Raw genomic sequence first — 27,902 nt, forward strand, 5'->3', positions numbered from 1 at the left:
TCACCTCAGCTCTCCTCACCTCCTCGTTGATGTAATGTAATAAATTGTTAGGCCACTTTGACACAAAGTGGTCTGATGACTGGGCTGATGTGATACACTCATTAGATTAGGCAACCTTGGCACTAACAAATAGAATGGGTTGATGCAATATACCCAATAGTTAGACCACCTAGGCACAATCAGGATGATATAATTTACAGTTTCCACCTTGGCACACAAAACATAGATAAGTAAATAATGTAATACACAAATATGTTAGGCCACATTAGCACTGTAATACAAACAGGTTAGTGTTGGATAGGGAGCGTCACTGAAAAGCTGTCACTGCCCGGGGATTGAACGTGGGATCTTCCACTGTCCGGACAGACATGCTTACCGACTACACCACAGACGCCTCTAGTGACTACTTGCACATCTCCTTTCCTTTGCCCTCTGTCAGTCCGGGAATGTGCACCACTTCAGGATCCTACTCACTGTGCCATGTTGGATAGGGAATGTCTTTGGAAAGCTGGCACAGCCTGGGAATTGAACCCAAGACCTCTCACTGTCCGTGTAAGGGTGCTTACCGATTACACCATGGTCGCCCCTAAAACCCAGTACCACTGTCAGTAATTTGAACAAGATGTAACAAGCGAAACGTCTTACCAATCAAGGCTCCGTGCTCACGTGGTGTTTATTTCGACAGACTTGTCGGCAACTGTCATTTTTATACAAGTAAATCTGACTTAAACAATAAGGAGAATATTCTCTTTGTGAAACACAGTACCATGGAGCTTGTCTTTGTAAATAATGTGGAACTATATGATCACAATTTTATTGAAGTGAAAACATACACTGCCAATGAAATGGTTGGCAGCGCAGAAGTGGGAAAAATGAGGAAAATAATTTTAAATACCTGAACTTTTTAACAAAGACATAAGTTGGGATATTTTTTACGCAGAATTCAGTGCAGTAAAATGGAAATCGTTAGAAAATGAAAACTGAACAGAAATGTGGACGAATGTTCAGAATGTGTGCGATGAGGAGAGAGAACATTGGCACCCCTGACCCGCGCGACAGAGGCGGACTGTCACCAGGTGACGATTTTTTTTTTTTTTTTTTTTTTGGGGGGGGGGTCAGGGCGGCAGTGCTTTGATCAGGTGCAGTGGGTGTCCGGAAGGATGTGTGACAAAGAGTAGGATGAGGCGTTTCGTGATTAGGTAGAGTAGGAATTAGTTGATGGAAATAAGAGTGAAAGTCAGCGGCCGCACCGACGTGAAGGAGAGAGTGACGCCCAACATTGGGTGATTATTTTTATCATAATTATTATCATTATTTATTTATTCATTTTCAGACGAAAAGCTATCTAGGCGTGTACCCTACATCATGGCGGAGGCTGTGAGTGCCAGCGAAGAATCCCTTCGGGTTGGATCTATAGGCATCAAGCCTTTCGGCGGGAATGGAGATGTGGTGACATGGCTAAAGAAAGCCGAGTTGGTAGCTGAATTGACTAATGTCAGGAATGTGTCGAGTTTTATAGCGCTTAATTTGGAAATCGATGCATTAGCAATTTACCTTGAAATGTGGAAGACCGATCAAAAGGACAAGGCGAAAATACACGCCAGGCTGAAAGAGGCTTTCGCGAGTTACTCAAATTACGATGGGCAGGCGAGCAAGTTGGCGTATTTGCTAATGAACTGCAGATGCTGGCAGAACTAGCTGAGTGGAAGGATGTGGGTTTGGAGTAGGCGGTTAAGTTGGCAGTTTCCTGACAACATATCTGCAGAATTACAGCAGATAACGGTCATCAAGTCAGCAAGCATGGACGCCTTAATTAGTAGCACGTGCTGGAATTCTGACAGTGCGGGAAGAAGCAGTCACCTTCATGATTCTGGCGATGGAGTTAGCCCTCTTCACCTCCCTCATGGTGGTTAACAATTTCAAGTTTTTTTCCCCAACGATAAACTTTTCCTTGCTCTTTTGTGCTTTATATCACAAGTAATAGTTGTTGCAGGCCGCTTGGAAGCCATCACGTTATGTATTACTCTCGTAAAACCAAGAGTGAATGTGTAATAGTAACACAAAGCACAGACACTGAAACACGGGCCGAGGGAGTAAACACAACTGAGGAAAGAACGAGAACGAGTTTCGATGGGTGGCCGATGGAGCATGGATGGCGCTGCGATCGCGGTGAGTTTGTCTACGGTTTGGTGATCGTATAATCGAGTGCCTTCATCGAAAAACAAGCTAGTGGTATCAATTCAAAAGGATCGTATAAACGAAATATTGGATATCAAACCATCAAATAGAGAGGGAAACCTGTATATATACATATATAATATATATATATATATATTTATATATATGTATATATATGTGTATATATATATGTATTCAACAAAAACCCACTGTGTTGGATAAGAAATGAAATAAATGAATTCCATATATTTCGATTACGGATTGTGATCCTCTTCAGTGGAATACAGAAAGGTAGAGCAAAAGGCATGTCTTATATACAATAAAAATAAGGGACAAGGGTAGGACTCAGGTACCGTCTAGTGCTTTGCGGGGCAGGTCACCCGCCTTCACCAACGATCAGTCCGTGATCGAAATATATGGAATTAATTTATTTCATTTCTTCTTATCCAACACAGTGGGTTTTTGTTGAATCTTTACGAATGTGTTACGACATTACTTTATATATATATATATATATATATATATATATATATATATACATATGTATATATACATATATATATATATGTTGTTACATTATGACAAGGTGTTGAAGGTGGAAAAAGAAGTCACGGGTCTAGATCCGAGTTACTAAGTTTATTCATGACAGGTTTCGCTCTATGCTTCTTCAGAGGAATGCTTCTGAAAAAGCATAGTGCTAAACCGGTCAGGAATAAACTCACACTTCTCTGAAGAAGCATAGAGCGAAACCGGTCAGGAATAAACTCAGAAACTCGGAACTAGACCCGTGACTTCTTTTTCCACCATCATATATATATATATATATATATATATATATATATATATATCTATATATATATATATATATATATATATATTATATATATTACCTTCAATGTTTAATATGGTCACCCCTTTATGTTATCACATTATTATCAGTCCTCATATGCTAAAATAGACTAATTTCACTTAAACAATAGCGTCCTTTTTATGTAAATCCTCATATTTCCATTTTTTGTAGATGCGTGTGAGCCAGGATCACCTGCGTAACTGTTGATTGACAGCTAATCACTGTGAGGATGAGTGCCATACTGCATTCAGTGGTCTCCTATCCTGCTTTCCAAAGATATTCCTTCAAGACGCAAATATCCCTCTGCAACCAGACGACGCCAGCATTTATGTGTAATTATTGATCTGTATGTTTTTCTATTTTTACATGCATGTTGTTCAGAAGCGGTCGAACAATACCGGCCCCTATAGTTGTCAGTGATCATCTCATTATGTCTAGTGACAAAGTTTCTTAATGTTTATATGGAGAAACCATGGCAACCTCAGCTATGGCTCCCACTATTATTCTGTTGCACCAGGACCCCTAAGTTGTAAGATTTTCTGGTGAGGATCCTAATTATTCAGCATCTGCATTTATTCAACAATGTGAGAATAGTATCAACACTAATGTCATTACAGGGTCCGAAAAATATATTTTGTTAGATCACAACTTGTTCCCAACTCACTAGCCTCTGAGATGTCAGCGTCATGCATCAACCCTAGAGCTTTAAACTACAATTGCACCATCTTCAAGGCGAATTTTCTTAAAATGTTTGATGCAAACCTGGTAGGTGATAATTGTCTTTGGTGCTACAGGTTAGCTGATGTACTCTCTTCTTCTATGGGTACTGAAAATTGTATATGTGCTCAGGTTAGAGCCAGTGTAATGGCCTCTGAAGCATTAGATTCTTTGATACATTCACATTGGACAGAAAATAATTCCATCACTCTAGATAGACTCTTAACTTGTTTTAGAGTATTTATTCTATATTTTGTTCCTTGCTCCTTCTGAATGAAAGATTGCTTCTCCTCTTAGTTATAAGACAAATTAGTCTTTACTAACCTTTGCAACAAAGCTTTCTAGAAAGTTAAAAGAATTGCCTCATATTGCCTTGCTAGCTCCTGTACTACCCAGTTATTCACAGTAGTCTAAGGAGGTTCCTACTCCTCCACCAAAGGATTACAAAGGCGGAGCATGCCGACAGGAGACCTTTTGGTCCATATCTAGGTTGGATGCGAAAAAAAATCATAATAATAATAAAATGATAAATAAAAACTATAATAATGTAAATAACGAATAATATACATAAATAAATGCATAGGTATAGTGAAATAATAAACAAACAGGTAAATAGTAAATAATAATAAATTGACATATAACTAATAATAAATGAAAATCAAACAGACAAATGATAATAAAACAAAAACAATATGAAATAAATCATAATCATTACAGCATCTTGCTTAGGTGTTTATCTAAATGATTCTTAAAGCTTCGAACTGAACTACATTGCACTACCTGTGCAGGAAGTTTATTCCATTCATTAACTACACGGTTGGCAAAGTTGTTTCTACCTACTTCCAAATTGAATCTATTTCCGGACAGTTTGAGACCATTGTTTCTAGTCTGATTCTCGCCTTTGACACCTACACAGAGCACTCCTCCACCACCTCTGTCTTCAACACCTACACTGAGCATTCCACCTCCTCTGTCTTTGACACCTATGCAGAGCACTCTGTCCTATCTATATCTACTGTACTTGCACATATTTTAACAAAATAGGTCATTCTAGTGTTTTGTTTCCTTCATAAGCATCATGAGTGAAAGGCTAAGCAGACTTCTGTACATAGACATTCCACTAATTCCTCATCTAGCATCACACGACTTTTCAAGAATGTCATTTTAGCCTCAATCTAGCTACTTTCATGTCCATGGACAGTGTAGCCATTCTTCTGATCAGTGTTCCAAGATTTCGAAGCTTAGAGCAGAAATCGTTCAATCCCCAAACATACCCAGTCCCATTTTCACAAGCACCCATATCAAAATCCCAAAGACTGACTAACAGTGACCAGTTCAAGATCGTCCCTTTAGTGGCTGCTGTCTCTTCCCAACTCCTTACCTTTCAGTGTTATATGGACCAGACACCTATCACTGTAACAGTAGACACTGGGGCATGTAGCCTATGGGCAAAAGGGCATATTCTGTTCTCAAGGATTTGTACAACATACCACTGTTACCTTCTTGTAGTGCTTTGCAAGCCGTACAAGGCTCTCCCTTGTCTATTCTTGGATCTATTTGCATTCCCTTAGGGTATTCTTCCCATGCCAAAGTGTTTCATGTTAACTTTGTGGTACTTTCTGATTTCATACTTCAGTGTGGTCGTCTCTTAGGCTTTGATACTTTAGCAACTCATGCCATAGATATATCTCCTCAGCACTTTATGGTTACTTTCAACAACAACATCATTCCTGCAATAGACAGGCCAGTTTCTATACATAGCTCACCTTCTGTGCATGGTCTGACCAGGCAGTCATCTTCCATGGGTTCAAAACTTTTAGGATCTCCAGTACTTTCTTGTGCTGTTGTTGTTGTAGGTGAGCACTATATTAGTCCTAGTGCATTTCCAGTCCTGGTGTTCATTTCAGATGCTCCAATTGGTTCTGATGTCTTATCTCAACCTGACTGTTCATGTTAGACATCTTGCATTGTAGGGTTCTCTTTCCACTGTTTGTTAGGACCATGTTACCACAGCCATGCTAAATGTTATTGGTGCTCCCATCATACTCTCTTCTGGTATTCACTTAGGTTCTTTTGATGTCACTGATGTTGACACTGTCCAGGATTCACCTATCATAGCAGCTTCTATTCAATCATCTACACACACAAATGGCACAGCTCATTTAGCCTCTCAGTATGCAATATATGTAACGCTGATTTTTCTGAGCTAAGAGACAGTCTCATGGAACTTTTGCTCATGATTACCCTCAAGCTGGTCACCCAAGTCATGACAAAACTTTGGCTATGGCTCGCAAGAAATATTATTGGCCTAGAATGCATTTAGACATTGCCACTCATGTAGCCCAGTGTAAGTCTTGTGCTCAGAACAAAGGTTCTACTCACACTGCTCCTATTCTAGAGTATCCTACTCCTTGCCCTTTTGACACTGTCACCATTGATCTCTTGCAATTGCTCCATAGCATTCAAGGGTCAGTGTACATTCTTGTATGTGTTGATCACTTCAGCTGTTTTGTAATATTGGCTTCCTTGCGTAATAAATCTGCTCCAGTTGTTGCTCACGCTCTAGTTTCTCATGTTTTCTGTCCTTACACTACTCCTTCAGTGTTGCTTAGCAACAATGGGACTGAGTTTAAGAATGTCATAGCCAACATTTGCAAACAATACATCACCCAGACTTTTGTAACTGCTTATCATCCCTCCTCTAATGGTCTGGTGGAGCAAATAGGAAAATACTTGACATCCTAATGCACGCTGCTAGGGATCTGCAGGAACTTGGGAAGACTGGCTACCCCATGTCAGAGCCTGCATTAATAGCACTATCAATGTAGCAATGGGAAAGACACCTCATCATGTCATTTATGGTTCTGAGAAAAGGCTTCCATATGATCTTTTGGATAGTCCTATTCAGCTTCTCTACAATTCTGAAGAGTCAACTTCATTGTCATACATTGCATACCATTTACAATTCTGTCAAGAGGAAACTTCAGTAGTCTAGATCAAACAAGATACAGAAACAACATAGTAAGGCTACCCCTGTTTCCATCCAAGTGGGTGATCATGTATTTAAACAAATGCCTGAGTGACAGTCTAAGCTAAACAACAAATTTACTGGTCCTTTCTGGTGATACAGAGGCTTTATCCCAATAAGTTCATGGTTTTTGTCCCATCTCAGGGATTTAGGTTTTGCATTCTGATAGGCTTAAAACACAGGTACCCATACCTGCATTTACTTAGCCTCCCCCAAGGCCCAATGTTCCCACTGTGTCACCCACTGTTCATCACTCGTATCATATACATTCAAAAGGGACATTGCCTTGATCGTCAAGTGAGACAATTGTGTACATATATATTGCTGTGCAACCTTTTCTCTTGTACCCACTACCTATTAAGGTTGTAAACTATGTAAATAACTATGTGCAACCTCAGTTATGCTTTCCATAACTGAGGGGGATTTGACCTATCTTTTTCAAGAGCTCTTCTGTAATTGTCTGCCAAATGTATGGTTATTATTTTTCCATTTTCTATACCTTATTATATACTTCCTATGTGTATTGTATCATGTCCCGGACATCTGGCAATTTATGTCATACTCTTTCTCTACTGGCACCAGTATGTGGTTGTATCTATTGTATAATATAATCTTATATGTCTTTGTACACTATGTCCCAGTATGTGGTTGTGTTTAGTGTATACAGTATGTATGTTCTTTGTCTATTGCTATATTCTACGTGCCATTGTGTTTGTCTGCTCCCTGCTATGAATGTTGTTTCCTCAGTGAGGACACTAAGAGGTGGTGGCTGAACCATGTAGAGGGATTGTGTATTATAATTGTGATCTTATATAAATATGTACCAATGTATAAAACCATTCTGGTGGGTTTGTATTCCCTGCCAATGGATTGACATTCCCACCTGTTTAAGTGTGGGACGCTATGTAAAGGCAGCCTTGCTCTTGCTTTGGTTAAGGGTAGGCCTACATGCTCATACCGTGCTCTTGTCCAAATAATATATAATCGTGTTGTGACTTTGATTAACCCACCATAATATACATACATACATATATATATGTGTATATATATATTAGGGGTGTGCTGATTCATTTGTTTTGCTGATGCTGATGCTAATGCTAATACCGATTCCTATTTGCCATTAATTGCTCATGCTGATACTATTGCCAGAGAAATTATGAAACTTTCATTATATTGCTACTGTCCCTCCGTTATGCTGTCCCCCAACCCCTTGTTGCTGTCCTGTACAATTTCTCTGAATTTCATTTCCTTCTTTCGCCTACCCTGTGGGGAAAAAGAATGCTGCCACCAAGTATTCCCACTTGGATTGTAGGAGGCGAGAAAAATGGGATGGGGATTGGGACCAAGCATCCTTCTCCCTGTAGCCCCACAGGGGACATTCCTAAAAAAGTAAAGGCATAAGAGGGTCTAGGAGTTTTCCAACCAGCACCCTGAGGTTTGGGTCTTTTAATGTGTGTGGATGTGGTACAGATGAGAGTAAAAGGGAAGAGATAGTATGTTTGTGAGAAGAAAGATGGATGTGCTGGCTTTGAGTGAAACTAAGTTGAGAGGGAAGGGCGAGTGTGAGTTTGGGAGTGTAGTTGGGAGGTTCTCAAGAGTGAAGAGAGGGCGAGGGAGAGAAGGGGTGGTTATACTAGTAAGTGAAGAGATAGGTAAATGTGTAGTGGAGTGGAAGGAGGTTTCTTCAAGGCTAATGTGGATGAAGGTGAAACTGGGAAAGGAGATGTGGGTTTTTGTGAGTGCATATGGGCCTGGTAGTGAGAAGAGTGTAGATAGGGAGGCTTTTTGGATGGATTTAAACAAGTGCATAGAGGGATTATGGAGGAACATCAATGTAGTAGTATTGGGAGACCTTAATGCTAGGGTAGGAAATGAACCAATTGATGGAGTGGTTGGGAAATGTGAAGTTCCAGGAAAGAATCGTAGTGGAGAGTTGGTGACATGTCTAGAGAGTTGATGATAGCAAATACAGTGTTTCGGAGTGTGCGGAGTGGCAAATGATCACTCAAACCAATTAGATATTCAAGAAGATTTAGATAAATTACAGCAATGGTCTGAAAAGTGGCTAATGAAATATAACACAAGTAAATGCAAGGTAATGCACATAGGTAAAAATAACAGTAAGTACGATTACAAGTTATTTGGAAATTCGTTAACAAAAGTGGATAGTGAAAAAGATCTCGGCGTAATTATCAGTAACGACCTCAAATCATCCAAGCAATGTATTTCAGCCTCTGAGAAAGCAAATAAGATTCTGGGAATGATTGCGCGATCTTTTGATTTCAAAAGTCCATCACTCATTAACAAGCTATATAAATCGTTAGTTCGTCCACATTTGGAATATGCTGTTTCCGTATGGTCACCGAATCTCATTAAAGACATTGACAGACTGGAAAAAGTACAACGGCGAGCCACAAAACTGATTCCAAATATCAAAAATAAATCATACGAAAATCGACTAAAGCACATGAATCTGTTTTCCCTAAAAAAGCGTAGACTCAGAGGTGACTTGATACAGGTCTTTAAGATTTTAAAGGGAATTGACAACATCAAAAGTGACAAAATTTTCACATTGAATGAGAATCAGACAAGAAACAATGGTCTCAAACTGTCCGGAAATAGATTCAATATGGAAGTAGGTAGAAACAACTTTGCCAACCGTGTGGTTAATGAATGGAATAAACTTCCTGCACAGGTAGTGCAATGTAGTTTAGTTCAAAGCTTTAAGAATCATTTAGATAAATATTTAAGTAAGATGCTGTAATGATTATAATTTATCTTATATTATTTGTTTTTGTTTTGTTATCATTTGTCTGTCTGATTTTAATTTATTATTAGTTATATGTTAATTTATTATTTACTATTTACCTGTTTGTTTATCATTTTAACTATACCTATGCATTTATTTATGTATTTTATTTGTTATTTACATTATTAGAGTTTTTATTTATTATTGTATTACTAATATGATATATATATATTTTTTTTTTTGCATCCGACCTAGATATGGATCAAAAGGTCTCCTGTTGGCATGCTCCGCCTTTGTAATCCTTTGTAAGTACACATTGGAGAGGGTGGTGCATGGAAGGGTGGTAGGTAAAGCATTAATGGACTATGTAGTGGTAGATAGGAGTATAATAGGAAGAGTTAAGGATGTACATGTTCTAAGGGGAGACAGTGGGGGAATATCAGATCATTTTTTGGTGGATTAAAAAGTGTAATGAGGAATAGACATTTGGGAATGGATGCTAAGAGGAGATTGTATTAAGGAGTGATTGTGCCAATAGTACTGTATGGGGCAGAAATATGGAACATAAGAGAGGAAGAGAGAAGGAGTTTGAATGTGTTTGAGATGAGGTGTCTAATAAGTATGATGGGGGTTACTAGGCTGGATAGAGTGAGAAATGAGGAGGTGAGGAGGAGAATAGGGGTGGTAAGGGAGTTGGGAGATAGGGTGGATGAAAGAGTATTGTGATGGTTTGGACACATGGAAAGAATGAGTGAAGAAAGACTAGTAAAAGAGGTATGGAAGGCAGATGTGGAGGGAGTGAACATGAGGGGGCATCCTAAGATAAGACTTGATGGATGGGGTGAAAGGGGTTTTGGGGAAGAGGGGAATGTCTGTTGATGAAGGACAGGAGAGGACAGAAGATAGGGGTGAATGGTTGTATATGGATGATGTTGTGATGCATGAGGTGGAATGGGTGGGGGTATGGGGGGATGGGGGGTGAGGTAGTATGTGTGAGAAAAATTTGACACAGCCCGAAGGGATTTCTCCCCATCTTCTTTTCTGCATGAGGGGATGGAGAGGGGGGTCACCGATTTAATGAAGTGGCCTTGCTGTGGATGTGCTGTGTCTTGCGACACTGCTTCTGACCCAGGGCAGTGGACAAGATGCAGGGATGACCCATCATCTAGGAGGTGCCAAGATAAGAGGGAGGGTAGTTGGTGGAGGGGAGTGTATTAGGGATGGAATGGGTGGGAATGGTTTTTATTGTCATTATTATTATTTTTTTTTTTCATATTTTTTTAAGAGATTCCAAAATGACCACAAATAGACTAATGTTCTAAGAGTTATACAATTTTGAGCACACAAAATTTTTATAACAGTGTATTTACCCTAACAATTGAACAATAACTTATTGGAGATTATTATAAAAAGTTAAAAGTTATAATAGAAGTTAAAAGTTATTATAAAAAGTTAAAAGTTAATGTATGTTATAAATATTATGCCTTTGTTTTTTGGCTATCTCCCTTGTAAGGGGAAAAAAAGCCTTTGGTATATGTATGAATTAACATTCTGTTACAGTTGTAGAGAATAACTACTTCCTGATGATAATGGCATTGAACATCCTATAGAATGCATACATGGGCCATCACTTTGTCTTTCATGATCAATTATAGAGGGCACCCATCTGGTCGAATTTGTAAATTCCCTTTGGTGTGGCTGTAAAATTCTATTATTTCTAGTTTGTGTTTCCCCCAAGGTTGGCTGTGTGTGCATACTGGATAGCAGAAGCACCAACTTGGAATTTCAGATCATTGTTGGGACGTAGGACACTAGAGTAATTTTATTGGTGAACAGGAAGCTACTTAAACCTGGGGCCCAACCTGTCTTGTCTGACATCTGTGATGGTACCTCCTTATTAGTTTCCCACAGAAGTCATGCTGCAGTTATTCAGCAGATCTGCCCCTAGAGGCACTGATGCAAACCAGTTATCAGTGGTGACCTTTCTGTTTGTCTGGTTATACAGCTGTGTCAGTTCCTTTGTGAAGTGATGCATCAGGTTCATTCATGTTAGATAGGGACTGTCACTGAAAGACTGGCAGTTAGGTTGACAAAAAGATGTCAGCCATTGTTTTACTTTAATGACTTCAGTACATTAGGGAGGCCGACAGCGTACTGATGCTGCACCTTGTAGTTGATTTACTGAGCATGGCTTGCAGTTGCCAGCTCTCACAATTTACACATCTTACAACTCCCTTATATGGGGGAAAAAAGCCTTTGGTATATATATATATATATATATGTACAATTCCCCCCTCAAGATTGAGAGGGCATGAGGAGCTGAATGTCCAGACAATCTTTAATTAAATACATGTAATAAAATGACAAATCAAAGAAATACCAATAATGTAAACACTTAAATTTGAACACTAAACATTAGAACTCTTGACATAACACTTAAATTACTGTCACATAGTCATCCAGTCGTTTCAACTGCTACTTGTGTCTCTGAGGTCATCCTCTCCCCAGGGAAGTGGATGTAGCTTAGGCGAGTCCCCGGGGTTTGGGTGGTTCCATGGTGATGCAGCCTCCATTAAATCTCCATAGTTGCGCAGTGATACATGACAACTTCCGTCCAGTCTCACTGTGTACTGGTGGTACAGGTGGACTTTTGCAATGGTGCCAGACTTGTTCCATGCTTTAGTGGTCTGGTCCTAAATCCAGACACGGGCTCCTGGCTGTAGGCAGTGTCACTTACAGTGCTGGCCCACAGCCTTGACACATTCTCCTTGAGTGGTGGGAGTAGCATGGTGGTTGACCTGGGTGGCAGGCCAGGGATGCTGTCCTTAACCATGCCCACCACCAACAAGGGTGGCAGGTGTGGGAAGACCCTGATCCTTGTAGGTGGTGAGACAGGTAGACCTGCTGCATGGACCTTATGAAGTACACATCCTGTAGGGTAAAGTGGCCAGGGATGCTAAAGTGGCAGGTTGTGGCCCCTAGGGTGGGCAGACTGATATGGACAAGATCTCATAGGCCAGTGTGCCCTTGCAGCTTCCTGGGTGTGAGACCTATAGCCTTGATCAAGGTGGACCCAGCCATACAAACCTGTATGCCTGTATCTGTAATGACTGTGACTGCCCTTCCCCCCAGAGATAAGGACTTGAATCCATAGCTGGCTCATCACTTAGGCAGTCGCAACCATGGCACTGGCCACTGTGTCCTTCCTTGTAGGCCTTTTCCATCCTCTGGACATTTCTTGAAAGTGGACCAGCTTTCTACAGGCAAGACACGTGGCACCCTTTGCCGGATATCCAGCCTTGCCAAGCTGGTGTTGTTCTCTGTAGTTCCCAAATTAGTGGTGATAGGTTTTCCCAGGCCAGGGTGTGGCAATGATGTCATACTTGTGATATCACATGATGTCAACACCATCTGCCTCAGGGTGGCGGGTTAGTGGGTCACCACGAGTATCTCTTTGTACTGCCTCAAACACTGCACAGCATGCCCTTAGGCTGTCAACCTCTTTAGATTGAGCACAGTGCTGAAACACCTCATGTCTTAGAGTTGGCTAGCTTAGTCCAACAACCAATTTTTGCTCTAACATGTATTCACTTAAATCACTATCACAGTTCAGGCACTGAAACACAGTCTAATACCATTTGGGTGCACTTGATAAAGTAATCGCCCACTGACTCCCACATGCTCTGCCTGGCACTAACAAACTCCAACCACTGCACTGCCTGGTTTGCCCCATGTAGAACTAATTTGCCAATGCCCTTCAGGACCTCTGCTGCAGAGAGGGCACCTAACTGAGCCTTGAGGAGTCTGGCATTAAGTGCATTTTGTAGTGCTGGGGCACACAAAAGGTGGATGTAGTATACAGCATCTTTGTTCCTCACAGTGTTGAGCTCGATCCAGTCCTCCATGGAGTGACACCATGAGTGGAAGTCTGCTGACATCATGTCCAAGTCACATTTTTCCAGTCCAATTGTACTAGGAGACCTGCATGTTGATGTCTCTGTCATCACCATGTTTTGCTGCAGGGCTGTTATGGCCCCCTGTTGAGATAGCAGGAGCATCTGAATTTGTGCAAGGCTTCCTTGCCCCTGGTGTCTATCTGACGAGGGTGTGTATCTTGGGTATCTTTGGGTGGACATTGTGGAAGCATAGGAAGGTTACTACTACTGCGCCATATTAAATAGGAAGCATCACTGGAAGACTGGCAGTTAGGTTGACAAAAAGATGTCAGCTGTTGTTTGATTTTGATTATTTCATTGCAGTAGGGAGGCTTGCAGTGCACTGATGCTGTGCTTCGTAGTTGATTTACCAAGCATGGCTTGCAGTTGCCAGCTCTTACAATATACACATCTTACAAATTGCCCTCCTCTTCATACATGTAGGACCATCCAACTATAAGCACGAGACAAGGAACTTGAACCTAGCCTCAGACATGGTTAACCAGTAAATTGGCAACCTGAACTGGGAATTCCACCTTTTTGTTGATAGGAGACTGTCCCTCTGGTAGCCACTGCAGATCAGTATCCCCAAACAAAGCATACGTCTCTCCTGGCTCTGTTGGGGACAATGTTACTGTCTGTTGCTAGTGCTTTAACCTGAATTTTCATATTGATGTACTGTGTTATTTCCTTTATTATCCCATCATTATTGACAATGTTGAAGGATTTATTATTAATGTCTGCATCCTGAGCATCTTTTTTTTTTTACTCTGGTTGAAGGTACAAGTAATACAGGCACATGCCATCATAAATTACTCAAGGCAGGCAGTTGGGTATCTTCATGGAGTAAAATGTCATTAAAAGAGGTCAGTATAATAAAAGGATAGAAATATCAAAATAGTATACTAATTATATTATCCTACATGTACAAAAAATCCATTCTCTCTTTCTTTGTAGCAAAAATATCGGTGACTTTTTCATAGAAATTAAAAGTGGGGTCTTGCTCCATTTTATTAAGTCTTTCCTTTTCAATGGATATTAGAGCAAGTGATGAAAGTCTTTGATTTGTCTTTCTGTTCCTAGTGTAGCTCTCAATTCTTTTCAAAGTAGAAAATGATCTCTCTACCAATACAGTTGTAGCAGGAATTGTCAAAACTAACTGCATCAACTTCACAGCTTCTGGAAATGTTTGAGTCAATTCATTTACAAATAAAAAATCAAGCAAATCTTTAACTGATTTACCTCGAAACACTGGTGCATTGTAAATTCCAGCTAAATCAGCTTTCAGTCGTACGATGTCAAAAAAATTTCCATAGTTCTTTTCTAAACTTTGAAATGCATCCTTATCAACTTGGCAAGCAAATTTTTTAAAATTATTTCTATCAACTAATGAAATGAACTTGAAATTTTCTAAATTAAATCTTGCTTTTATGTTTTCCAGTATGTTATCCAAAATTATACCAAATATTCTGATTCTTTCTTTCTTAATTGAACCTTTTGTACAAGATTTTGATTCAGTTAAGTTATTTTCCCAGCAATATTCTTCAAACTTTACATACAAATACTCAAAATTTTTCTGAAGATCCTCAAGTAAATTTATTGTTCCATTAATCCTTTCTATGTAATATGGAACATCTATAATTTTTGTTTGTAAAACATCAAAAAGAGTGTCAGTTTTAATGAAAATTTCATTATAAACCATCAGAAAAAAATATGTGGAGTCTTTTGTTAGCCAGTCATAAAACCCACTGCTTCTCACTAAAGTATCTGGATCTGACAACAAAGGATTATTGTTTATGGTTTTGAAGAGTTTGCAAAGGTGACCATGGTATTGGAAAATAGTCTGGATTAGTTTCGAGTTCGAACTCCATCTCACTGGTTCTGCCTCTGGAGTGAGTTTTCTCACTATCTCATCAAGGAATTGCATTGGTTTTGTTGAGTGATTGAAAAAAGAGGCAAGTGCCTCAGTGGTCATGAAAAAGCTTGTACATTCAGGTATGAATTTTGCTGACTGAGATAAAACAACATTTAATTCATGAGCATAACAGTGAGTAAATAAAGCTGCTGGTGATTTTTCTCTTACCTTAAGTTGAACACCATTTAAATGGGATGCCATTATCACTGCCCCATCATATGTCTGTGCTACAAGTTTCTCACCACAGTTGTATTTATCTAAATTACTAAATATACACTCTGTTACACTTCCAACAGTTCTATCCTTAAGAATGTCAAATCCTATAAAGACTTCTTTGATATCAGAGTCCAACATGTACCTCAGTATTGTTGAACACTGAGCTGTACATGAAATATCTGTCATTTCATCCACTTCTATGGCAATGAATGGGGCTTGTGCAATTTCTTCTTTAATATGATTTTCTACCATTGTGCCTACTGCTTCAATCAAGTCATTTTGTATCCGATTAGAAAGCCTAGAAAATGACGAATTCTGTAATTGCTGTGCCAAATTTTCATCAAATTTTGCAGTATAGTTCAGCAACTCAATGTAGTTTCCACTATTTAATGATGATTTCTGTTTATCTCCACAAAAAGCGAGTTCCTGTTTAATCACAAAATAAGTAGCACAAATAATTTTTTTTAATATATCTCTGTTTTCTTTAACCTTTTTATTATGAAGTTCAATGCTAAAAGACTTCTGTTTATTTGAGAGCAAATCAACTTGTGCAGATCCAAATGTTTTCAATGATATTTGGCTTTCATAATGTGCTGCTGATTGTTCATGTTTACTTAAAGCATTAGGCAAATTATCCAAATCACAATATCCTTCTTTTACCCACACACTTTCACTAGATACAGAAAACAGCAAACAAGGGAAACAAAAGAGCCTTTTTGTCACATTACAGCCACACAACCACTCTTTCTTGCTGTACCAAGCAGTTTGAAATGTTCTAATAATTTCTGTCCCTTTCTGTTGTTTTAGTTCCATAAGTTCTGGTGTTGGTCTACCATTTTCTATAATTTGTCTCTTTTCTTCATCATCTAAGTTTGAAAATATTTTAAGATATTCACTACCCATATCTGAAAAGGGAAAAAAATTGTAAATTAATATGTGCTAAAAATAAATAATAATAATAATAATAATAAATTCAAAACACAAATCTCATTCAACAGAATATGCCAAACAACTGAGCTGAAGGCAGATTTACTGCCTTAGTAGGACGTAAAGAACCTAGTGCTGAAGAAGTGTATGCAGCACATGGACTACACCAATACAATTCATAGCTTATATACCAAGATTGAAAGGCAGGGGCAAATTAGGCCTACCTAATCTACCAAAATATATATATTGTACAGCCAATGCAAAAAACTGTGGGATCTATACAAGTTAGCAAGGAAAAAGTGTACAAGTTATTTTGCTTTCTCCCTCTATGTTTTCATACATATCATTCGCCCTAATATTTGGTCATGTTTCCTTTGGCTTTAATCACCAAGCTGAAGAGCTTAGGCTTGCTGTGGATGAGTTTGATGAAGTAATCCAGAGACATGTCCTTCAGTCATCATTTGATCTTTAGGAAAGAAGTAGAGACCACCATGACCAGAACTCCCTTAAACACCAAGGCCAGTGGTGAGCTTTGGCAACCGCAGTGGCATCATGTGGAAGGCTCTGTTGAAAACTATGGGAGGCAACTAGTAGTTGTCACCAATTGCCTCATGTGAAAGGGGCCTAATGGTTTCCATCATTGGCCACAGTTGAGTGGTCAGAAAAATGGCTCAAACCACCACCGTACCTTTTTTGAGGCTGCCACAAAAAAGTTGCCTGTGAGAGTGGAGCCATATAGATGTGTATGTTCTATATCTGATTATTTATTTGTGGTGACTACTGACAACAAAATGTTGCTCATGTGAACCCAGCTTAATATTTCAATGTCTATATCAACTTCCTCCACTGTTACTGGTGAGCAGGGCTGTACAGATCAGAGGTCAGGAGGCAAGTGAAATTATGTCGCTGTTGAGTTGAGACAATGCACAGTAGTCAGATTGTCCAAATAGTTGAACAAAATCCTGTGGATTGTAACAGCCCATTTTCACTATAATAGGTATATTTGCACTATGTACATGGGTTATAACCATATGTTGGAACTTGTTTACATATTGATTTTATATATATTATATATATACCAAGGCTAGCCAAAAAGAAAAAGGCATAGAAATCACTCCCACCCATTCCATTTCCTATATACTCCACTCCCCTCCACCCTCCCTTCTATCTTGGCACCTCCTGGATGACGGGTCATCCCTGCATCCTGTCCACTGCCCTGGGTCAGAAGTAGTGTTGCAAGACACAGCACATCCACAACAAGGCCGTTTCATAAATTCGGCGACCCCCCCCTCTCCATCCCCTCATGCAGAAAAGGAGAAGATGGGGAGAAATCCCTTCGGGCTGCATCAAACTTTTTCTCATACATACTTCCTCACCCCCCATCCCCCACCCACTCACCCTCATGCATCACAGCCTCATCTATACACAACCCTTCTCCATTCACCCCTATCTTCTGTCCTCTCCTGTCCTTCCTCTACAGACATTCCTCTCTTTTGTAAAGCCCCTTTCACCCCATCCATCCATCTCATCCTAGGATGCCCCCTCATATTCACTCCTTCCACCTCCGCCTTCCAAACTTCTTTTACTAATCTTTCTTCTCTCATTCTTTCCATGTGTCCAAACCACCCTAATACTCTTTCATCAACCCTTTCTCCTAGCTTCCTTTCCACCCCTGTTCTCCTCCTCACCTCCTCATTTCTCACTCTATCTAGCCTAGTAAACCCTATCATACTTCTCAGACATTTCATCTCAAACATATTCAAACTCCTTCTCTCTTCCTCTCTCATGTTCCATGTTTCTGCCTCGTACATTGCTGTTGGCACAATCACTCCTTCATATAACCTCCTCTTAGCATCCATTCCCAGATGTCTATTTGATTAATATTGTCTATTTGTCTAATTTGTCTAATTTGTCTATTTGTCTAATTTGTCTAAATATTGTCTAATATTGTCTATTAATAATGTCTATTTGTCTAATATTGATTTTATTTTTGTTTTATTGTGAAAGATGGAGAAAGAGGAAAAGGACAAAAGGTAGGGAGGTGCTTAGAGTGAACTCTTTAAATGAAAAAGAAAAGAAGTACAAGAAGAAGCTGAGAGAGGAGTGGGAGGGAGTGAAGGATAGAGTAGAGCTAGGAGTGAAGGAGGAATGAGGATGATTCAAGGAGGAAGTCACAAAGTGTGCAAAGATGGTATGTGGAACAAGAAGGACAGGAGGAAACAGAAGGAAGGGTAGTGAATGGTGGGATGAGGAAACAAAGAAGGTTGTAGAAGAGAAGAAGCAAGCTTTCACAGATTGGTTACAAAATAGGACGAGGGAGTCATATGAGAGGTACAAAGAAAAGAAAAGAGAAGTAAAGCACAAGGTAAAGGAGGCAAAGAGGAGAGCAGATGTGAAATGGGGTAAGAGTATGACAGAAAAATTTGAAAGTAATAAAAAGATGTTTTGGAAAGAAATTAAGAGAGGAAGAGGAGGCGAATCAAGTAGAGAAGAAAAGGTAAAAGGTGCAGATGGAGAGATGATAATTCACTGGTCAACATGATTTTTCTGGCAAAAGGTTTTAAAACAAATTCTAACTAAATTTGAGCTGCTGATCACAAATCTGAACTCAGTTTTTGTTTATCATATCAGGATTTTGAGATATATCATTTTTTTGTTGAAAATGACTCATCAGCCTATATATCGAGGGTTTCATGACGAAAACAAGTGACTTTTTGTACTAAATTTTGTATTCTTAATCAAATAAAAACAAAGATTACAAAATTTATGTACAGCAAATCCAATATACATACATACACCAAGGCTTTTTCCCCCTTACAAGGGAGGTAGCCAAAAAGGGAAAGGCATAAAATCATCCCCACTCATTCCATCCCTGAATACACTCCACACCCCTCCACCCTCCCTCTTATCTTAGCACCTCCTGGATGACGGAATATAGAGACAGAATTAAAGTAGAAAATATAAAAATACACATAAGTGATGTACAGATCAGTAGCAAATAGCAGTTAATTGAATTTTCTTTTCTTGGCCGATCTCTGATGTACAGCTTCTGGGTTGTCTCTCATCAAGCTCCAGCAATAATCCGCCATCATATGTGAGTCCCAATATCCTTGATACCGTTCTTCCATCGTTTTAATGTCCTGATGAAACCGTTCCCCTTGTTCCTCGCTCACATGCCCAAGGTTCTCCGGAAAGTTGTCCAAATGGCTGTGCAAATAGTGAATCTTGATACTCATTCTACATCCAAGATCTCGCAGGCTCATTAGTAGCTCTTCCACAATCTCTTCATAGTTGTCTGCTTTCTTATTCCCAAGAAAATTCTGCACCACACTACAAAAGGCATTCCAAGCTCTTCCTGCTTTCTCATTCATTGATGTGATAAAATTTGGATCTCTCATAAGTATTCTTATTTGAGGTCCATCAAATATTCCAGCCTTTTTCTTCTCTTCGCTAAGACCAGGAAAAGTTGAACATATATAGCTGAAGCATTCTCCACTGTGATCTAAAGCTTTGACGAACTGTTTCATCAATCCGAGTTTTATGTGCAAGGGAGGAAAGACAATGTTCTTCCTATCCACTAGAGGATCATTGATGACATTCTTATCGCCAGATGCCAAACTCTGTCGCTGAGGCCATTCCTTTTTCACCCAATGCTCTTCTGTAGCTCTACTGTCCCAGTAACACAGAAAACATGGGTATTTTGTGTACCCTCCTTGCTGACCTAAAAGAAAGTTAACCATTTTCAAATTGACACAAATTAACCACTCATGAACGTGAAATTGCAACCTCTCTAGAACAATCTTGATGTTATATTCTTCTTTGAGTTTTACAGAATGACCTATTGGTACAGAGCCATACTTATTTCCATTGTGTAACAGAACACATTTCAAACTTCTTTCGGAACTGTCAATGAAAAGCCTCCAATCCCTTGAATCATATGCTGGAAGTCCCATGAAGAGAAGTAGCCCTTCTACATCAGTACAATAGACAAGCTGGCCATCTGAATAGAAATATTTACGCAGTTGTTTCTCTGTTACGATAAAATGAGACACTTGTGCCGGGTTTCAACATTCGATTTTCTTGCAGTCTTGAAGCCAGCAGTTCAGCAGAATGTTTTGGTAGATAAAGATCCCTAACCAAATCATTCAAAGCAGACTGAGTAAACAGAATTGGTTTGTCACAATCTTCATCAGATGGCTGAAAAATATCTCTAGTGGCTTCTTCATCACTAGAAGCAAGTGAACAGAGATCTGTATCAATTTGTGGAAGCCCAGTAAATATTGGTACTGGTATTTCTTCACTATGGGGAACTGGTCGAACAGCTGAAGGGATACTTGGGTATTGTAAATATTGCTTGTTTTTCTTATTGAAACCTTTTACATTGACAAGGCAGAAATAGCAGTCATCTAAATGATTGCTCGGTTCTCTCCAAACCATAGGCACTCCAAATTTAAGTTTAGCATTCTTTCCTTGAGACCATGATCTCAAGGTCTCAACACAGGTTTTGCACACTTTGTGTGGAGCCCAATGCTTGTCTTGGTCTCCAAGTGGTACTTTGAAGTATGCAAAATACACGCTCCTAACAAAGTCAGTGATGTTGCGCCTCTGAGTCTTCAAAGTAAAGCTTCCACAGATGTAGCAAAATATATTTGGGTCATTTGAGATGTAGACGCCATTGTTAGATCAGCAATACATCCTGCAGACAAATAAAAGAAAAAAGTTGTTAGCTACTTACCAGAGTTGTTCCTTGAATTTCTACCCAACCCTCCACAACTTCGGCATAGTTTCACAGAAAAATAGCAGGATAAAAACAATAAATACCAAAAGCCAATGTAAAATTCAATAATAAAACACTACCTGCAGATGAGGGTTGTGTAACTTGAAATCTGTTAGTTCATTGTCGTATCATGGAAAATGAGAATGTTATGCATGTTCAAAGAAAACGTAGATTTTCTACAGTTTATTGGGAGACTAAATGAAAATTTACCAAAATAAGCCATATTATCCGGCCTTTTTGCTTCACTACTAAAGATAAGGATAATTTTTTCTTGAAATTCATGAAAATAAGGTATATACCAATAGCGCAAAAACGTGATGTGATAGAGAAAATCTGTGATCAGATTTGAATTCAGCACCTTCAAATTAGTCCAAAACTGTTCTAATATTCCATGCCAGAATTTTTTTTTTCTTCTGTATACATATGGTAACAATCAACAGATATATAACAATTACTATATAAATTATATGCATGTGGTAACATTAGGTATATAACAATTATATCATATAAATTTATATGCATATGGTATCAACCCTTTACGGGACACCTCATCGATTTTGGTACGTCTCAGTCCCTTTAAACATAAGGTATGGTAAATTATTATATCTGGTGAAATCTGGCAAGCGTTCACCAGCTGAGGACCGCGGGAACCCATGTAGTGTGAAATTAGATCAATAGATGGCGTTAGTGGCTGCTAGCCTTGAGAGACGCCAAGTGAGGGACACTATTTGCAGGCTTGTGTAAACAACAGGATTTGCTCCTGACGAAATGTCCCAGGATGCCAATAATAGTAAGTGTTCAGCTTCCAGAAAATCACAGTTTGTTCATGAATGCATAGAGATGATAAGTGATTATAAATGTGTTTTTTATTTATTTATTATTATTATTTTTTTTTTTTTAGAAAATTACATATGCAAGTTTAAATGTAACTTTTTTGGTACACAGAGCACAAGACCTATGTTTATTATTATTTTTTTTTTAAACATGTCATTTTCAGTGACCAGAGTAAACTTTTGAAAAATAACATACGGTCGCATCATGCCTTCTCATAACAATACTGTATAAGTGCATATATTGCTTGATATCTGCCACAAACTTGTTTCAGTAAAGAATATCTATCACGGCAAAGTATATTTATGTGATTTGTCTCTTCCAGCTGGCATGCACCTCTCAAAATTTTATGGAAAGAAAGCTCCCCCAACACCAAAGGGAGTGAAGGGATTTGTGATAAGAGATGAGCCCCAGTTTGATTCTGATGTGTCAGATATATCTGTAGATGACAGTGAAGATGAGTATTACCCTTCACAAGATGACAGTGAGGTGCTGAGGCAAGATCTGATGATAAACTCTCAAGATAACTTTCTGTCTCTTAGTTCTCAGTTGGATTTTTAGGATAATACCTCTATCGTAATATTCATTTACATACTAGATGTAGTAAAATGTTTAGCAATAACTATATTTTGTGATGGAAAGTAGTAATTATTCTTCTTCAAGTATAAGGGAGATTATAACCTTTATTCCTTCCCAGTCATATGACTATCTTATTTATGATGCCTTGCTCCAGGGAGCTCCCAGCTCGGGGGGGGTGGCCATGGCAGAAAAGCTTCCAGGAGTCACTATTATTACAAGCTACTTTGGCCCTTTCCATCACTCTCACTCTGTATCATCATAAGAATGTACAACCATTGTTATTACTGTCGTATACAGTGTTCTGTTTTTTTTGTTTTTTTTCTTTGACAGATGAAGACCGTGTCATAATGGGAAGATCCAGGAGGACACTATTACCAGAGTTGTCTGCCATGTCAGCAGAATCTTCCTCTGATGTGTTACCAGGACATTCCTCTGACGTGGCAGGACCTTCATCTAACGTGTTACCAGGACCTTCCTCTGATGTGTTACCAGGACCTTTCAGGATGACTGTAACTCTGTCATCAGCTATGCCTAATTCAGTCACTAGTAACACCACTTTTGATTTAGATGCCAGTAGTGTAGCAATTAATACAGACTTTACTTCTGAAAGTAACAGAGTGGAGGCACAGGTTTCCACCGGAGTAACAGGGTCTACAGTACCTATTGAGCAGCAGAGAAGAGAGGTAGAGGAGGAGGTGGAGGTGGAGGAGACATATAAAATTTTTAAAAATATATTGAAATGTACCGTATGTAATCCTGAGGAAAATAATGAAAAACCTATTCCAGACTGGCTAGGATGTTTGCCCAAAGAAGGGACAGTATTAGATCCTATTGAATATTTGAGGATGTTCTTTGATTACGGTTTACTGACTCTTATATGCACTGAGAGCAATCGCTATGCTTTACAGGTAGACTCAAGTAAACCATAGGACTTACAGTTGAGGAGTTGGAAGTATTTCTCGGCATCTGCATTTATATGAGTGTAGTAAAACTTAGTTAGACTCGTAGATACTGGTGTCCTGAAGCTAACATAAGGGCTGTGGCAGATTACATGTCTTGCAAAAGGTACTAATATTGTTTGTAAATTGGCGTCTGTTATTCCTCACTATAATAATCACAGACTGTTCATGGATAATTTGTTCTCAACAGTTCCTCTGTTTTATGAAATGTTCAAGAGAGGTATATTGTGCATGGGAACTGTTCGGAGTAATAGACTTGCTGGACTGAAGCTTATTTCAGATAAGGACCTAAAATCAAAGAGAAAGTCTGGCTTTGTAGAATATGAAGGAAAGGTTAGCGCATGTGCAGGTTCTGTAAGGGTTGTTAGATGGAATGATAACAATATATGTACAGTCATGTCTACAATGGGATCTGCTCAACCTGTCACAACTATTGGACACTGAGACAAACATGTATCCACAACACAGAAAACTGATGTACGGTGTCCTGCTCTTATCAAGTGTTATAATGCTAATATGGGAGGTGTTGATAAAATGGATGCCCTTATTGCTTTTTATAGGATGTTTTTCAGATCAAAGAAGTGGTATCATCGGCTTTTTTTTATAATTTTTTTGATGTGGCAATAGTCAATGCTTGGTTGGTGTACAGATGGGATCACACGGCTTTTGGTGTCTCTGCAAAGCCTCTAAAATTGCATGATTTCAAACTAGTTTTGTCCTCATGCCTGCATCTGCAAAACAAGCCATTGACAGGTAAGAAGAGAGGTAGGACATCAGCTGGTGGAGTTGATGAAAAGCAAGCTGAGAAAAAGCGCAAAGGTCATAACACTAAAGCAATTCCTTCTAAGGCAATTAGGCATGACCAGGTTGGACATTTTCCTGTAACTCTAAAAAAAAGAGGAAGGTGCAAAATGCCTGGTTGCAAGTTGTCACCTGTAACATGGTGCTTGAAGTGTGAACTCTATTTGTGTATTGCCTCAGACAAAAGGGGTTTCTTGGATTTTCATGGGGTTCACTATGATCTGCAAACACTGCCATGTGAAAAATGAATTGATCTTTCTAATACATGAAAAAAAGTTATGTTTCAGGAGTTTTGACTCATTTCAGTACCTTTTAGTTGGTTTTCATTTGTCTCTAATTGGGAATGTGAGATAAGGTATTTCTTGATCTGTAAACATTGTCACATGCATAAGGAACTGATTTCTCTTACACTTGATAAGAAATTTGTGGTACAGGAGTGTTAAATATTTTACCAGTACCTTTTATCTGGCTTTGATTTGTGAAAATGTGTATTTTTTTCATTCAGACTAACAATAAAATATAGCAAACTTCACTCACTACATTCATTATTAATCTTATCAAATGTTTTTATTATAAAAAAAAAAATAATCTTCACTTTCAGGTAAGATTAAAGCTTGGTATGTAATAATTCTGTATTTTGCCTATATTTCACTAAAAGGCCTGTCCTGTGCTCAGATCATCGAAAAAGGTACATTTGAAAAAAAAAAAAATAATAAAAAAAAAAAAAGTAAAAAGCAAGGCCATTTTTGTAATCTGGCATGCAGAAGCAATCAAAAACACCTACTGGAATTTTTTTTTTTTTTTAACGTTAACTTAATGCGTGCCATAATAACTTAATGCGTGCCATAATAATGTAAATGAAAAAAAAAAAAAAAAAACACTGTATATGACAGTAATAACAATAATTGTACATTCTGATGATGATACAGAGTGAGAGCGATGGAAAGGGCCAAAGTAGTTTGTAATATAAGGTATTTCTTGATCTGTAAACATTGTCACATGCATAAGGAACTGATTTCTCTTACACTTGATAAGAAATTTGTGGTACAGGAGTGTTAAATATTTTACCAGTACCTTTTATCTGGCTTTGATTTGTGAAAATGTGTATTTTTTTCATTCAGACTAACAATAAAATATAGCAAACTTCACTCACTACATTCATTATTAATCTTATCAAATGTTTTTATTATAAAAAAAAAAAATAATCTTCACTTTCAGGTAAGATTAAAGCTTGGTATGTAATAATTCTGTATTTTGCCTATATTTCACTAAAAGGCCTGTCCTGTGCTCAGATCATCGAAAAAGGTACATTTGAAAAAAAAAAAAAATAAATAAAAAAAAGTAAAAAGCAAGGCCATTTTTGTAATCTGGCATGCAGAAGCAATCAAAAACACCTACTGGAATTTTTTTTTTTTTTTTAACGTTAACTTAATGCGTGCCATAATAACTTAATGCGTGCCATAATAATTTAAATTAAAAAAAAAAAAAAAAAAAACACTGTATATGACAGTAATAACAATAATTGTACATTCTGATGATGATACAGAGTGAGAGCGATGGAAAGGGCCAAAGTAGTTTGTAATAATAGTGATTCCTGGAAGCTTTTCTGCTGTGGCCACCCACCCCAAGTTGGGAGCTCCCTGGAGCAAGGCATTGTAAATAAGATAGTCATATGACTGGGAGGGAATAAAGGTTATAATCTCCCTTATACTAGAAGAATAATAATCACCACTTTCCATCACAAAATACAGGGGGTCACCGCAATTCGACAGGGATGGGGCGGTCTATCATCAGTCGAACCTGGGTTTTGTCGAATCATGATGCAGTTTTTCCCATAGGAATACATTGTAATTAGGGGGGATAGGGACTGACCCCCAGCCCAGACCCCCCAAAATATCACTATCTCTAAAAAACACTAACTTACACTAAATCAGTAATATCAAAGGCTTCATTTACATCTAATTTTGTTTATTAAACACATTAAGCTGCTGTACAGTACATTTTTGGAAATAAAAACACTTGCAATAAAAAAATAACTTTTATTTAAAGATAAACCCATCTCCCACATACACATGGTACAAACACTTAGCAAAATATATGTAAAAAAAAGAGCATTTCACAGGACTTACAAACCTAGCTCTTCTACCTCCCCTTTAAATCCCCTGAAGCGTGTCATCGGTGAATTCCACCTTGGTGATGGTGGTGTAGCCTCAGTGGTTGGCTGTGCTGCCTCCTTGATTGGTGGTGGTGGTGATGGTGTGGCCTCCATGGTTGGCAATGTGAGGAGTGGTCGCTTCGTCAGCTGTTGTGAAGTTGAAGGCCGAGGCAAGAAGAAATCTTCCATCTTGCTCTGCCGTGCATCAGCCTTCTTCTCCTGCAGCAGCTGCTTGTAGGGATCCACACTCTGCCTGATTTTTCCACGGATAACAAAGCTACGTGTGAAGTCAGGGTCCAAATCCATCACCATCTCCTCCAGTTTGTCTGCAGCCTGAAGGATGCCACACAGCGATGTAATGGACAGCCTGGGGAGTGTTGAAGGGGACGGGAACTCTACTTGCTGCGACTCCTCCTGCTGTTGCTGCTGCTGAAGCAAGCGAAGATCCTCATTGCTGAGGTCTTCAGCATGGGAAGCAAGCAGATCCTCGATGTCTGTGGCCTCCAGTTGCTCCCCAGCATCACCCAGTTGTGCAGCATTGGCAATGGCCACCAGCTCCTTGTTGAGCTCACCCTGGTCAGGCACAGGGAAGTCGTGGAAGCTGTGCACTGCCTCTGGCCACAGCTTGTGCCACACTGCATTCATGGTGACTGGTGCCACCTCCTCCCACGCAGCCACGATGTGCTCCACTGCCATCTTGATGTTAAAAGACCTCCAATATGCCCTTACTGTAGTTGTGCCGCTGTCCATAGCTCGGTTGAGTTTGCGCATGGTCCGTCGGGTGTAGTATTTCTTGAAGGTGGCTATCACCCCCTGGTCCATGGGCTGCAGCACGGGAGTCGTGTTGGGAGGCAGGAAGCAGACATGGATATTGGTGCACCACTCAACCATGGAGGGAGGGTGGCCTGGGGCGTTGTCCACCACCAGAAGGATCTTGTTGGACAAGTTTTCCTTCTTGGTGTACCTTTCCACAAACTGTGACAGGTAACCAGTCACGTATTCGTGGAAAATGGAGAATGTGACCCAGGCCTTGCTGTTGGCGGTCCACACCACCGGCAGCGTGGTTTTGTTGACGTTTTTGAAGGCCCTTGGGTTTGCCGAGTAGTAGACCAGGAGAGGTTTCAGCTTCACATCTCCCTCAGCATTCCCACCCAGGGCCACCGTCAACCTGTCCTTCGCTGCCTTGAAGCCCGAGGCATGCTTCTCCTCCCTGGAGATGTACGTGCTGAAACAATGGAGAAAAATACATAAGAAATCACGTGAACATTTAATACATATACATATG

The 27,902-nt window shown here is 39.2% G+C and overlaps 1 protein-coding gene across 6 annotated transcripts in view; it reads right to left on the minus strand.

Moving 5' to 3' along the window:
- Positions 1-14,363: 14,363 nt before the first annotated feature.
- The window catches only part of LOC143021925 (zinc finger MYM-type protein 1-like), a 45,684-nt gene continuing 32,145 nt past the window's right edge, over positions 14,364-27,902 (minus strand). For 4 of the 6 annotated variants that reach the window (XM_076179791.1, XM_076179792.1, XM_076179789.1 and 1 more), the window contains one exon: positions 14,364-16,493. In XM_076179791.1, coding sequence (XP_076035906.1) covers positions 14,377-16,493 — 2,117 coding nt within the window. In that variant the 3' untranslated portion in view covers positions 14,364-14,376. Of the gene's footprint in view, positions 16,494-26,476; positions 27,843-27,902 lie in introns of those variants that run through there. The other 2 variants (XM_076179790.1, XM_076179793.1) reach the window with 2 other exon arrangements.

This window comes from Oratosquilla oratoria, chromosome 43, assembly GCF_046742065.1.
Source record: "Oratosquilla oratoria isolate Oo_2021 chromosome 43, ASM4674206v1, whole genome shotgun sequence".
NCBI lineage: Eukaryota > Metazoa > Arthropoda > Malacostraca > Stomatopoda > Squillidae > Oratosquilla > Oratosquilla oratoria.